This window comes from Eumetopias jubatus, unplaced genomic scaffold (genome assembly GCF_037043125.1).
Source record: "Eumetopias jubatus isolate StellerSeaLion01/CBP00866 unplaced genomic scaffold, mEumJub1_p1.0 scaffold_15, whole genome shotgun sequence".
NCBI lineage: Eukaryota > Metazoa > Chordata > Mammalia > Carnivora > Otariidae > Eumetopias > Eumetopias jubatus.
In genome coordinates this window covers 72,551,712-72,567,199 of record NW_028274821.1, presented here as the reverse complement: position 1 = coordinate 72,567,199, position 15,488 = coordinate 72,551,712, and the positions used below count along the sequence as shown (strand labels likewise).

At 38.1% G+C, this 15,488-nt stretch overlaps 1 protein-coding gene across 5 annotated transcripts in view; it reads right to left on the bottom strand.

The window, feature by feature from the left end:
• Positions 1 to 285: 285 nt before the first annotated feature.
• Positions 286 to 15,488, bottom strand: part of MUSK (muscle associated receptor tyrosine kinase) — a 94,714-nt gene continuing 79,511 nt past the window's right edge. For 2 of the 5 annotated variants that reach the window (XM_088018795.1, XM_088018796.1), the window contains 6 exons: positions 15,124 to 15,387; positions 10,590 to 10,765; positions 4,118 to 4,319; positions 3,404 to 3,595; positions 2,107 to 2,255; positions 286 to 968 (listed from right to left, as the gene is read on the bottom strand). In XM_088018795.1, coding sequence (XP_087874921.1) covers positions 286 to 968; positions 2,107 to 2,255; positions 3,404 to 3,595; positions 4,118 to 4,319; positions 10,590 to 10,765; positions 15,124 to 15,387 — 1,666 coding nt within the window. Of the gene's footprint in view, positions 969 to 2,106; positions 2,256 to 3,403; positions 3,596 to 4,117; positions 4,320 to 9,902; positions 9,927 to 10,589; positions 10,766 to 15,123; positions 15,388 to 15,488 lie in introns of all 5 variants that reach the window. The other 3 variants (XM_028108828.2, XM_028108829.2, XM_028108827.2) reach the window with 2 other exon arrangements.

Genomic DNA, 15,488 nt, shown 5'->3' with positions numbered 1-15,488 from the left:
ATATTAAAATTTAATGCAGCATAGTCTAACTCTGCCGCCAGCTAATTCAGGGACCGAAGAGGGTGCCATTATCTTCTGTACACGAAGCTTAGGCGGCCTTTGCAATGGTGGGCTCCGGATGGGTGGGGCTCCCGCGGGAGTTCTGCGCGGGCTTGGTTCTGGCCGAGACACAGACCGCTCATGCTCCTGGCGTCCGCCAGCCTTCCTTCCGGTCTGGGGCCCCGGGCGGCGGCCTCTGAGAGGCCGAGAGGGGACCCCCGCGTTTCCCTGGGCAGCCGTGCGCCCTCAGACGCTCACCGTCCCCTCCGCCCTGTCGCACATCCGTTGCAGGATGCGGTGAATGCTGGCGAAGCTGGGCCTGTCGGCGGGCAGCTTGCTCCAGCACAGGCGCATCAGGTTGTACAACTCCAGGGGGCAGTCCTCGGGGCAGGCGAGGATGTGGCCGTCGCGCACGTAGTAGATGACCTCCTCGTGGGCCATGCCGTAGTAGGGCTGCAGGCCGTACGAGAAGATCTCCCACAGCACCACGCCGTAGGCCCACACATCCGACTCGGTGGTGTAGCGGTTGTAGAAAATGGACTCGGGGGGCATCCAGCGGATGGGGATGGCGTCGTTTTCATTGGCTTTGTAGTAGTCCGCTGAGTAGATGTTCCTGGAGAGGCCGAAGTCGGCGATTTTCACCACCATGTTCTCGCCCACCAGGCAGTTCCGGGTGGCCAGATCCCGGTGCACAAACTTGCGCTCCGAGAGGTAAGCCATGCCGGCGGCCACCTGCCTGGCGATGCAGAGCTGCTCGGCGCAGGAGAGGGGCGGCGGGGCAGGGCTGGACGCCTGGGCCCTCCCGGACTGGTCGCCGTGACTGAGGTTGCACCCACTCTGCGGGGCCATGCTGCGGAGGAACTCGTTGAGGTCGCCATAGGCCATGTATTCGAAGAGCAGACACATGGGTTTCCCGACTGCACACACGCCTGCAACCGAAATCACGGGCCTTGTTAGGCGGGGTGTCTACTGTGCCTAACAAGCCAAGGACCAAGACCGGAAAACAGGGGGCCCTGGCTTTCTGTGGACAGCATCACAGTCCAACGCTGACCCCATTTGTCTGCGTCAACATCTCCCATTTTCCTTTTAAGATTCGGCTTACCTGTCACTCCCGCTAGAATGCCTGGTCTCCCAGCACTACCCATCATGTTCCTTCTGTTGGCCTGGGACCTGCCATCCCGTGACAATCATCTATTTGAGGTTTCTCCTCCAACATGTTAGCACTTTGAAAGCAGAAATCATGGCTTATTCTTTTTTTAAATCCCACACACCTACCAGGTGTCTGGTACAGCAAGTGCTCGGTACGTGTTTGGTGAGTGAACTTAGGAATGGATGCTTGCTTTGAGCATGTAATGTTGTGTTTCTGCTACTTCTGTGGAGTAGGGTGATAAGGAAGGTGTTGTATGAAATTTGGAAAGGATGGCAAAAACAGTCCAAAATCTTAGGTGAGGTACTCAGTGAAACATTTCAAAATACAGGTTTTACAATGTTCGTTCTAGAGAGAAAAAAAAAATGTTCATATAAATAGAGTCTCAGATTTAGTGCCAGGATGACATTTGCAAATCTTAAATTCTTGCTGTATGTGAGAGGGAAATAGAACACTTTGAAATATTAGATCATTTGGGCACAACTTCACATCACTGTAAAAATAGGTTATGAGATCTAGGATTCTTTTTTCAGGCAAAAATTAGAAGTCTCTGTTCAAAAAGGAAGAGAAGTAATGAATACTATTATCTTAGCTTTTTTATTTTGGGGCTGGTTTTTAATCCCAGGGATTTAGCAATCAGTATATTTGTAGGTTCTAGAGAGAAAATTAAAGAAATGACAACATATCTTTCTGAGCAATTAAAAAAAACAATTTTTTGAACTGAGGTAATTTAATACAATGTTCTGCTCCCTCGGCAGAAAATATTATATGGGAAGGAACAGAGATGTCTCTCTGATGAAGAAGTAAAGGAAAAGGCACAAGTGCAGGATAAAGAAGGAAAACTTGGGGAGCCTCCGTTTTGCAATAAATGTAAATAATTGCAATAAATGCAATACATTTCTTCATTTCTATTTTCATACCTAAGAGTTTCACAATGTTAGGGTTATCAAACTCTGCCATGAGGGCTGCCTCCCTCTGAAAGTCTGCTTGCATGTCTGCTGAGGCTTCTTCTTTGAGCATCTTCACTGCCACCATTGTGAAAGGTTCATAGGGAAGTAAGCCTGGAGCCCTGAGAGATACATTTATTTAGGAAGAAATCAACGATCAGGAACATGATATGTATCCACATTCGTCTACCCACATTCATATATATTCCCTCCACTTCTGCAACCTTTCCTAGAGCCACAGAATCAAAGAAAGTTGCCAGTAGTCGATTGTACTAAAAACTTCTGGATGCCAATTAATAAAAATCACTGGGACTATTTTCAACACAGGTTGTTTGAAAAATGCATTATCTGTAAATGTCAGGAATTCTAAAGTACACAGATCCAATGAGATTGTCATTACGGCCCTAAACCTTTGATCCCTGGCCAGAATCTAAATTCCTGGAAGGCAGGGACCATAGCTTACTCATTTTTATGTCCTTCCGAAGCTAAAATGATGCCTTGCATATTTTTGGTTCTCCATAAGTATTTGTGTGAGATTTTCATTAATCATGTAACCTGCATAGCAGGGCCACTATGAGTGGCAGTTAGGTTGTGTCTTGCCCAAGAACACCAGGACAAAATGACAATTGGTGATTAAAACCAAGTCCACGTTCTCCGGCCCCGCTGTGTGTCTGCGAGCCACATCCATGCAGAAAGGGTATTGTGACAGACACAATAAATGGGCTAGCATTGGCCCTTACACATACTCTTTCCTTGAGCTCATTGTTTTCTGTCATTTTTGCATTGTTTTCCCCCTTTTCGGCTTTGCCATTCCATGGACATCTATTTAATATCTACACGTCAGGCTCTGAATTCTTAAATGGAAATACTAGTTCAAAGTAAATTTTAAACAAAGTGGAGAATACAGCAAAAGAAAATGGAAGAGAAATAAATTTTAAAATTATTTACTAAAAACAGTGTAAGAAATTATGATTAAAATGTACGATAAAATTATTTTCTGAAAAGGAAATATAATTAAACTTTGCTAATTGCTCATAATTTGAACACTACATAAATGAAGATTCTATCCTTCTACCCAGCCCTATTTTTCAGCAGAGAGGAAAAACTATTAAGATTCAAGGTACAGTCCTCAGTAAAATGAGGTTAATGATGTGAAAAATTATTTGATAATAATTATCACACATACAGCCCAGGCATCAAGGTAGTGGTCTGGTAACTTTCCAGATACAACATATTTCCGTGGAAAGATTTTTCACATGGGTAACTTTACCTTGCTTGAAAGACCCTTCCAAATGCTCCCTCTCCAATATCTCTCACATATTCAATGTTATTCCTTGGATACTCCAGGCTGAGCAATTTGGGATTCAGAAGAAGTGGCATCCTCTGGTACATGGGGTTGGGATGAAGTCTGTCTAGCAAGAGCTCAGAAGGAAGAGTAGTGAGGGTTACCGCCGCAGATTCTCTGTAGGGAAGACAGGGAAGACCAATGGTAAGCTCAGGATCAGGTGAGATCTTTGTACTCGGGCTTGGGTTTTAAGGAGATACGATGTTAGGAGGAAACAAAACAAATTATACTAAGGCAGCTGAAGATCCTTCAGTTTTAGAGCAAGAAATATTTTCGTGGGTCTGGGAGTCAAAAGGTGCCTTTTCTTAGGAATTTTGTCACTATCCAATCTGACATGGCAATGGGGCTGGGGCTGGGGGCAGATGGGGAGCAGGGATAGCCAAATTCTTCCACATTATTGTTTAGATCCTATCTGCTGTGAGAAATGAACCTTAGAACATGTGATCCCTAACTTTATCCAAAAAGTTACTGATATTTTTAAAGATCATGGTGGGGTGCTTCATCTTAAAAGCAAGGCAATGGATGTCGTAAAGAGACTGGCAGTGTTACATATATCCCTCCTCCTGTCCCCAATTCCAGTATTAAACTTGTAAGTTTTAAAATATTACTACATGTGGTTAGCTTAAATGAGAATCTCACCTTTTCTTATTTTTCCATTGTTTTCGTCTTCGGCAGCAATAAAGAGTAGTGACCGTAAGAAGCACAAATATGGCAAAGCTGGACATGATGGAGATTATCACAGTCATGGAGTATGCAGGTGAGACAGAGAAGGAGGAAGAGGAAGAGGAAGGCAAGTCTGGAATGTCCACGCTCGGCTTTGAGGATGTCATGGGTGGGAATGCTGTAAGTAAACAAAATTCTTTTCATTCATTCTTAAACGTTTAAGAAGCAATCTTTGCATTCAAGCAATCTTCACTGAAGTCAAATAAATTTAGTAAACTAAATTTAATTTTAAGAATATGGTTTCATGGATCAGGTTCTCCCTGGTTATGTATCTATAAAGTCCAAGTGTAAGAATCCAGAGATCCAGTTGTAAGTCAATCCAATTTACAGAATCACAGAATTTTAAAGACGAGACCCAGGGAAAGGAACTATTTCTTCCAAGACAAAGGCGGATCCTGGGCTAGTGCTCTTTACACTGCATCATGTTGTTTATGACCTGACAGTTGTGGACCTAAGTAAGTTATTAAATGAAATAATTTCATGAAATTGTATTTGAGGTCAGGATCGTCAAAAGCTGAGCTTTTATACACATTTACTGTTGATTTACAAAGAAAACAAAAATAATAGAAGAAGATGAAGAGTGGAAATATAAGGACACAAATGAGAAGTTAGTTCATCCAAAAATTGCGCTCCCGTCAAACTCCTATTAGAAAGGTCAGCGCAATATGAAAACAAGGCAAAATCTGCATTACCCTGGAAACCAAAAGATGCCATGTTCATATCATTCTGTAGAGTGCAAAGTCCTCTGTGTATCTATTAAAACAAACTTATTAATTTATATTTTATATTCTTTTAGTTGACTGAGTAAAGACAAAAACATGGATACAGAGTATCTTAATAATATAATTGAGAAGAATGTTCTGATAGCAAACAGTGTACTTTGTACCTTACATGGAGAGAATAAACCCTGTTTTCAAATATTTGCGGAATACTGACAGACATGATCTTTTGTCAGGCCACAAAAATAAATCTCAAATTTCAAAAGCAGAAATTATGCGGATTTATTCTGACTAAAATGCAATTAACAATAGACTAAGTAAAATCTGATAGGACGTCTAAAAAAAAATTCAATAACTTTTCACTTAAAGAGTGAAAAGTAGCCATAGAGACAAATTAGAAAACAACTTCCTGATAGAGTATATGAGCTTTGGCCAAAGCCGTGCGTGGTGGTAAACTCATAGAGTTATCTCTCTCCATTAGATAAAAAGGAAAAGTGAATGAGCTAGACATTTAACTCAAGACTTCAGAAAAGAAACAAAAACTACAGAAAACAGAGAAAAATAGCCGATAAAGTAACAACCATGTACAAGCAAAAATTAATAAGTTAGAATACACATACCACAAATGGTAGAATTTAAAAATAGGTCAATAGTTGGTCTTAACATTTATAAAGTAGTCTAATCAGTGGAATTTTAATTTTTAAAAGACAAGAAAGGCACAAACATACAAAATTAGGAATGGTAAAGGAGTTATGACAGTAGATTGAAATAAAAATGCAATAATATGTAATTATGCAGTTACAATTTTTTAAATCTTTAGAAAAATGTTAGGACCGTTTACCAAATTTGAAAAATCAGAAAGTAGTCATAACCTGGAAATTTAAAAGTCATTGTAGAATTATGGATACATTCTTTTGGTCTTGGAAGAGATAAAATTTCCTGATTTTATAAAATGTTCCAATATAAGAAAAATCTATCAAATTATTTTAGAAAGTTATTATAATACTAACATCACAGCCTGGCAATGTTAGCACAAAAGAAAAGTGCATACATAGATTAAGGAACATAGATTTTAGAAACCCTAAATGAAATGTTAGCAATTGGCTGCAATATAGTAAAAGAATTATGTGTTTGATATAAGGAAATATATTAATGTAGCACATCACAAAGTCAAAAGAAAACTTTTATTGCAGTAGATGGCTAAAGCCATTTGAAACAGGACACTTATAAAAGTGATGACAAGTGGGCAGAGATTACAAGGGGTGCCCATGGATGATTTTTTAATGTAGGAGTGGACACAGCTTCTATGGCCTGAGCACCAATGGCTAGCAAATGGTTTTAGAGCTCATGGAGACCAAGTTTGGTCACTGCTGTAGCAGGAAGACCATCAGCTCAGGCACTGGAACTGGAAGAATGGCTCATCAGTGCATTCTTGCAGGAGCAATGACAGTATTTCTCATCAGGTATCACAGCAACAGTGGACTTTGACTTCCTAGATTCCTTTATGATTGGCTTTAAAGCTGAACTGACTTTCTTTGGACTGAGTCATCTGAAGGTTTTTGTTTTTTTTTAAATAATCAATCCAAGATGGGTGGGGAGGGGGGCTTAAATTGCAAAGCTAAACTTCCTGCTAATAATAAAGTAGGAGCAAGCATTGAAAGACAGGAAGAGGTGACTATTTTTGTACCTGGATTTTAGAGGGCAATTCAAACCATATTTAACATGTGAGGGAATGTAATGTAACTTGTAAAATTGGTAGTGTAATCTCATTAGTAAATATAAGGGTAATTTTTTGTCAAAAATATCGGACATGGGATGCCTGGGTGGCTCAGTGGGTTAAGCGTCCGACTTGATTTCGGCTCAGGTTGTGATCTCGGGGTCGTGAGATCAAGCCCCGCATAAGGCGCCACGCTCAGCAGGAGGTCTGCTTGGGATTCTCTCTCTCCTTTTCCCGCTTCCCCCCACCAAAATAAATAAGTAAATCTTTTAAAAAATATATCAGACATTTTAAGAGAATAATGCATGATGACTTAGTAAGATTTATTTTTAAAATCAAAAATTGGCATTGTTTGAATAATAATTTTGCTTTGTGGATTTAATTATATCTTCCTTTCTGGATAGTTTTGTTATTCCTTGTTTATTGCTTCTGATATGTTTGCCGTGGCCTTCCCTAGAGTGACATCGATTATCTCTTTGGATCCATATTACCAACCTGGAACTTCTTTTTGTCTTTTTCTTCTCTCATCAATTTTATTTCTACCCTTTCCCTTTGAACATCAGGGGGATTTTTATTCACTCATTCATCCATACATTAATGTATTCACTAAGTTAACATTGATGTTGGGTATCAAGAATACTGTGGTGGACATGGTAAGTCTTTGTGTTCAAGTATTTAGCTGGGAAACAATTAGTAAATCAATAATTATAATAGAATGTAAGAAGTGTTATAAGACTGATAAGCTTGTGAACATCCAGGGGCAACTCAACTCCAGGTCTAGGCATACTAGGTAGGTTTTCTAAAGTGAATAATTTTAAGTTAAGTGTAAAGGTTGAATAGGGAATAACCAGTTGAAGGTGTATGTGTGTGGGTGGAGCAGGAGGAGAGGGGGGCAGGGAGGGAGGTAGTATTCCACAAAGAAGGAATAGCATATCTCAGGTCCAAACCAAGCAGTTGTGGTGCTTTCCTAAAGGTGCACCTAAAAGTTTCCTTGTTGACTGGGGGACTGTGTATAGGTAGGGCTGCAGATATAGGGTCTGGGTCATAAAAGGCCTTGCATGCCAAGGTAGATAATTTGGACTTTGCCCTGCAGTAAATGGAGAGAATCATCAGTGGGATTAGCATCGGTGGAGTAGCATGATCAGCTTTTTGCCTTCAGAAAGATCATCTGCCTGCCTGCAGCCTGACTTCCCTTGCTGATTTCACGCTACCAGGACAAAGTCCTGAATACTGGACTTTCCAGAGTTGGAAAGAGATGTTCAGTAACATACCATTATATAGGATTTCCACCATGCAGGTAACAAGAATAAAGAGAAAAATCTCAAAGTTTCTTTCTAAACAGAAGCAGCAAATTGCTTATAGGAAAAAGTAACCAGACTCATACCAGATGACCAGTCATTCTCAAAACTAGAAGCTAGAAAGGAGTGAAATGACATCTGTAGATTACTGAGAGAAGAGGAATGTCACTCAAGAATGTATCCAGCTAATATAGCTTTCAGCTATTCAGGTGAAAGAAGGCTCATCTGAAGATCTGTTGGGGTACCTGGGCTCTGTCACCTACAAACCCAGCTGAGGAAGAACATAAAATGTGTACAGCCCTATTGAATTCAGGAATAGTGAAATGCCTGCTAAAGAGACAAAGTAAATAGTACAAAGACATTGAAAGCTCAAAAAGATATTTCACCTCAGGAAAAAAAAAAGTTATAAAAATGAAAACTACTGAAATTCTACTCTGTGTGTTCAAGCAAAAAAAAAAAAAAATCTTCCATCACACTTCAAAGTGAACTGGTGATACCTTTAGCATTTACTCCGAAATCAAGTAACTCTTCAAGAAATATTTGAGGGCTTTATACACTCCACAAAATATGGGATACTCTACCTAATCAGGATGCCTTCTTTGCTTAACTATCAACCTACCTGAAAGCCTCGAGCCAATTTCTTCAATAATAATTGCATTTAGCCAGGGAGCACACTTTCAGACATTCCCCATTACGTGGTCAAGTGAAATGATCTGTTGATGACATTTGCTGTTCATTTTCTTACATGTACCAAAGATTTCATAAAACTAGGTTTTTAAGAGTAGGAAATTGGCTTACTGTAGCTGATTTATGCTGTTCACAATTTTTTAGAATAAGTATATGAGGCAAAAATATGGATTTTATGCGTGTGTGTATGTGTGTGTTCCTGTCTAGTCTAGGACTGAAGGTCAGCACCTTCCACAGAGTAGAATGAATGCCTGAATGGATGAATGAGTAAACAATCAAAGGATAACAAAGACCACAGTCACCAGTTAAAAGTCCAATCAAACTAAACTTTAGCTGCTTATATGACAAAGAATTGAAGCATTTCTTTTTATTCCTTCAATTTGGAAATAACAATTTGACAGGCTTCCAGAATAATAGATTTTTAGGGTTTCCATACTGCTCTTGTTTATTAACACTGAGCCATTCAAATGGGACCGGTAGCATTTTTTCTTTTAATACTTTAAGTCTTAGTCCTTGAAGGAAGCTGGTAAAATCAAGGCCTGGCTCTTAGCCAGGTGCAGAGGCAATTAGGCCCAGAAGATAGATCACAGGAAATGATTACGATTTAAGCCTTAGAACACTCAAATCAGAGGAAGTTAATTAAAATGAAAACTTTTCTAATTTCATTCTGAAGATTTCTGCGTTCTGGTAGGTTAAAGCATCATCAGATACAACTTTGTGTCTAAGACATCTCTTTCCAAGCAACCTTCTTGAATTCTTTCCTAGGGATTTTGAGGCACCCAGTTTTAAAACTGTTTTGATTTGACTCTGTAAACTTTATACTGGTAATTAGCTGTCTTAAAAAAAACACCCATCTTCCAAAAGAAAGATCTGTTGTCACAAATGAGGATCATGAATTGGCTCAATGAAGAAATAAATATTTGTTTTCATCTGTAAATAATTAGATGATATAAAAATAAAAAATGCAAAATCAAAAGGTGACATTTTCAGTTTGGCTTATTTTGTAGCCATAGAAAGGATCGAGCAAGTTATAACCTCGGGGTAGGGGATATTATTTGTATCATTCAGTAAATACGGTGCTCTTCATGGCCTAATTGGGTGCTGTAAGCTGAGGTTTCTGATGATCTTCCTTCTTGTTTTACACCAGTAAGCATAGCAAAAAAATCTTTGAGAGGGGCCGTACATTCTGTTCTGGACATCATGAAGTATGAGTGTAAATACGCATGCATGAATCCGATTACATACACATAGGGTTCAAGGGCACAAACAAAATTACTTACTTGTTAAGTTTTCCTTTTTATAATCTGAGGGGGAAAGGATAAAAATTTGTTTTTAATGAGCATCCAGATACCTCACATATTCTGTGAGAGAGTGCTAAGAAATGCGAGTTCTCTTTCAGTTTTTCAGTATACAACTGGAAAACATTCTTTGCATTCAAATAAGAAAGGATGGTGTCATTGAAATTAAACCAGCTGTTAGGGCTAACAACATAGTTCCTTCCAAATGAAGTTCATTAAACAGCATGCAGAGATTCAGCTTTGTTTTGTGAGATCAGCATTTTCAACCATGTGGCTTATTTTTGCATGCTTAGAAATCTGCTTTGTTGGCTAAGAAGGGGGACTTTATTCTTTTATTCCACTCATCTGACATAATATGAGGTTTCTTAGCCATTTCTCTGCACATTCCAAAAAATGTTACAAGCTCTCATAAGATCCCCTTACAAAATAAGATCTTAAGCAGCAGTTAAAAATGCTCCTTAATTTCTTTTTGAACAAATGAAATTAAACCCTAATGCTAACTTGTGCAATTAGGATAGACAGGAGGATTCTGTGATTAGATATCTAAAAACAGCAGAACTCAAAAAATACATTAGAAATGCCTAGAAATATTGGGAGATTTAAGTTCACAACTTAGTTTAAAATAGTAAATTTGTCTTAATCTCTAAAGTCTTGAGAGAACTCTGTTACCTAAATATGGCAGTCTGGTGCAGGCCATGGGGTCCCAGTGCATGCTGGGGAGCTTGTTGCAATCTGGCACAGAAAGCAGGTGCATCCCAGATCTGTAGAGTCCTCTGTAAGTCTCTTCTTCCATTGCCAGCCACTCTTTTGCACAGAAGAGCTCCTTTACTGCCAGGCAATATTCTCTAAAATATTTTATGGAGAACAAAACTCGATGAATCATAGCATTTTAAGGCCAAATTTGTGGCAGAGCCTAGATTCTATATTTTCAAAACATCATCATAGTACATTGTTCTTGCAAAAGTGTTTTTGGAAGGATCCTTTTATTGTAAATAATGTGAGACCTTATGAAAGATAGCATGTTATCCCTGAGATGAAATGCTATCTTGTTTTGTTTTGAAAGCATAGTTAATGCTCCTGGGGGAAAAGAATTTTGAAGTTCAAGAGGTAACAGTTTAGGAATCCCTAATATGCATTCTCTCAAATTCATATTAAAATAAATACAAAGGGACAGAAACAAGGTACACAGAGTTTAAAAAACACACATAATTAAAGTCATAGATCATTGTTGATCAGTTTCTAGCCTGAGAGATTTTCCTATAATCTCAGAGCTAATGGGCGGGGACTGAGGGGTACAGTTGACACCTCTTCATACTTTATCTACCAAAACAGAAGAGCACCACCTTCCTGGCAGGTTATAGGAAGGCATATGGGTCCTTACCCACCCTAGCCTTGGGGAGAAGCTGCCTCCTATCCCATTGCTGTGTGTGCTACCATCTGACGAAGCCAGAGTAATTTAGTCTATTTAAATATGAAATGTTATGTTCATCCATGTGTTTTATTACCAGTGAAGAGGCTGAAGAAAGACTAGTTGGACTAATTAGAATTTTGTACATGAATATTTGTTTAAGCTTATCCTATAGAGAATAAGATAGACTATATAGGAAAAAACCAGTTAACTCCAAATTAAAATATTTGGGATTAAAAATAGAAGGAAATTAAAGATTATTAAAGAAATTGGAGATAATAGCAATATTGCTCATTCAGTATCTAAAGGATTCAGAGAGGAGGAAATTGTGTATGTGTATGTGTGTATGCGTATGCACTGTGACATATATATGTCACAGTCGTATCTTTTTAAAAATACTCATGCTTACACTGCCACTTTTCTGGGCAGCCACCTGTCAATATGGGCCAACTGAACATGTGTGGAATGAAAGGGTCATGCATATGAATGTGATAGGATACAGTGTGGTCATAAGAACAACAATAGGTTTTAGAATTCTTGATGTATCTGTAATGGAAGGGAGAGCAGTGGGGCTTTCAAGGATTCTGAGAACTTGAAGAACCAGAGGAATATTGCTTAGCTTGCTTCTTCTTATGCCTGGGTCCCACCCTTGGGTCACACAAAGGCAATTTTCTACATTCAGACAGCACTGTTAAACTGTGCAAAAATAATATGGGGCAGGTGAAAAAAATTCTGTAGCCCACATTATGTGGAGGAAGCAAATACCCTGGAAAGTTATTTTTTTACTCTAAGCAGAAGCACATATGAGAAAAATTTTTGTTTGTTTTGCTTTGTTTTCATTGACATGTATTAAAGATGACTGCTATAGAAGAGTTTTTCACAGGGAAAAAAATCAGGATGAAATGGAAAATGAACTGAAAACTAAGTTAACTTGAACATAGTAGCAACTGAAGAAAACAAAGTCCACAAGGAAGTGAAAGGGACACCAAAGGACTTAAAATTGTCATTAAAAACCATAAAGAAGTGGCACTGCAAGACATTGGACAAATCACGGGAAAACTTGACAAGTCTGAACTGAATGCAGACAGAAAGAAGGAAGGGTGAAAATGTTGTGTGAGGAGACAGCTGAGGGGGAAGAGCTGGCAAGAAATCCAGAGTATAGATAATGTTTCCCAATAAGAAAACTAGAGTACATAAAAAAAAAAAAAAGGGAAAATACTCAAAGATATACTAAAAGAAAACATTCTAAGGACAAAAAGGACGTACACCTGATAATTAAGGCACATTATCCATTATTTTTGTATTACTGGTAGGAAAGAAAATAATGGAAAGAGAATTACTCCCAGATGAATTTTACAAATAGTTTGAATCTCAAAGATGAAAAAATAATCCTCCAACCATTTGGCAAGAAAAAAATATTCCCTCCAAAGGAACAAAATTATGTTCTTCATTACAACACAGCCAAAAAACAATTAGAGTGTATAAGATTTTCAGGAAAGTTAAATGTAACACAAGACTTAAATAGTCAGAAACACATACATACACACATAAGATTATGGTAAAAAGTTTTTTACATGTAATCTAAAAAAACCACCTACTCCAGCTGAACAAGAAATGAATAAAAATTGAGAATTTAAGAAAAAGAAAGATTTTCTGATATGAATGACAGTAAGCATCAGGGATAAGTAACAGAGATCTACACCAGGTAGTTGTATATAGGATTATGTAACCAAATGTAAAAGCTAAAAATAATGGTCTAAAATTTGATCATTGGCAAATAAAACACAGTTGAATAATACTAACCTGGTTTACAATTCCAGATAACATTTCAAAGATCAAGTGTAGAATATTCAGTAAAATTATGTTTAACTTAATTAGGCCTACCCTCAACACCCTATTTTTAAAATCACAACTTTATCAGCCATCCTTGGCAATCCTGATTTCCCTTAACTTCATGCTTATTTTTTTCTTCTCTTGCTCATTGTCTTCTCCTGCTAGAGTGTAAGCCCCACAAACAAATGCCCTAGAATAGGGCTTAGAGACAGAAGCTCAATAAATATTTGTCAGATAAAAGAAATTCTTTGTTATTCCTGGAAAGTTGCACAAATTATTTATTACTATTTATGATTAGAAAACCATGAGTATATGTGGAATTTAAGAAACAAAACAGGTGAACATATGAGGGGGTGAAAATAAAGAGAGAAACAAACCATAAGAGACTGTTAAAGATAGAGAACAAATTCAGGGTTGATAAAGGGGGTTAGGGGAGGATGGGCTAGATGGGTGATGGGCATTAAGGAGGGCACTTGTTATGATGAGCCCTGAGTGTTGTATGTAAATGATGAATCACTGAATTCTATTCCTGAAACCAGAAAAAGAGAGAGAGCAGAAAACCATGAGTAATAGAATGCTTTTAAAAATCTCACAAATAACTGAAATAACTAGAAACACAAAATGGTTGAAGACCTTTGAGCCACTTGGAAGGCAAACAAGCTAAAAGGAAAAAATTTTTTTTAAGTATACTACAATTGACTTAAAGATTTAGGAGATGATTAACTATGCCATCCTAATAAATTTGAAGTCTCATTGAAAGGGATTTTTTTTTATCTAAAAAAAACAAAAAATAGATTATTCTTAATCTTGAAAAGAACATCTGTGGCTCTTGCATGTAAACTGGCCTAGGACATACATGTCGGAAAGTTACTCATAAATTTATTCTGTGCTAGCATACAAAGATACAATTCAATTTTAATTCTGATTGTTCCCCAAGAGATACTTAGATGTCATGTTTGATGAAAATATAACCTTCTTGGGTGAAGAAATAAGTTATATTCCTCTTACAATTTCTCCAAACCCTCAAAATTTGCAGTGAGTTGAGGAATAGAGCATTCTATTTTAATGACCTCATGGCCCTATGATTATGTCAATATTTCAATATTTTCTGGTTTTATCAAAACAGAGGTGGAAATGTGTTGTGTTGGTAGTTTTCATTTGTTTTCTTCGGAAGAAAACAGTATCTGTCCAGTTTCTAACATATACTATGAGGACAGTTTATCCTTTAATCCTCTCTGTTTTGCAGATGAGGAAACTGAAGGTTAGCCAAGATTACATGTATCTAGAAAGCAGTACAAACAGTATTTCACCTTTGTTCTACTCGGCTCAAAAGCCAGTTTGATTCCTGTCTTTCCTGTGCAAGAAGTAAATAAAGGCAAGATAATTCTATCAAACATGGATTTATGAATTTCCATGTTTAAAGAGTATGGGGGTTTTAAAGAAATAACTATTTATTACCACCCTCCCCCCCCACCATGAGAAAGACTGTTAGTATTTAAATTAGAACGTCGGGCGGAATGTATTTTAAAATAATATACATATTACAGAAAGTAATATTCTGAAGTACTCACCAAGATCTCACATTCACTGGCCAGTAGTGCTGAAACATTTGAAATGGACCTTTTTTCTTCTGTATTGTAGCTTACTAATGAGGTCCACGTTTGTGGGTTTTTTTTTTTTATTTCATAGACCACTGGAATATTTATGAATATGGTAATATGAACAATAACAAGTAAAATAGAGTATTATACCTCTTATGACATTTTCTAGGAGCTCAGAGCCCTTGTAGTATAGGATGTCACCAGCGATTTACATGGTAGGAATTGTGTCCAATTAATTACTTTCTATTTTGGACAAAAGCCACCTTTTGCATCTATCATAGCACATGACAGCTTCTTTTGAAAACTCTTCCTGTTTGCATCCAACAGAATTTTCCCACTTCTTTCTTTTTTTTTATTGTACCTGCAAATGGGTGTAGGAGTAGGCACTACCCCAGGGTTGCAGCCTTGGAAGATGTGGTTACACAGCAAAGCCTCAGCAGCTGGCCGGCAAAATGGGCTCACTGCTTTCAGTTCATTCCAGGTGGTATGAACTAGTAGTTCTTGGGCCTCCTCAGGGTCTGCATGGGAGTTGTTGAAGAAAACAAGAGCATCTTTGGCCAGGACAGCATTACACACCTCCCCTCTGTACTGGGCGCAGTAGCCTTTGTTATCTTTCTGTAGTTTACTGAAAGAAGAAATGAACAACGTTTTCCATCACATGCTATTTCTTAGCATTCAGTCTGGGTTGTTTGTTTTTTTTTTTTTTTCATTTTTTATTTCCACCTC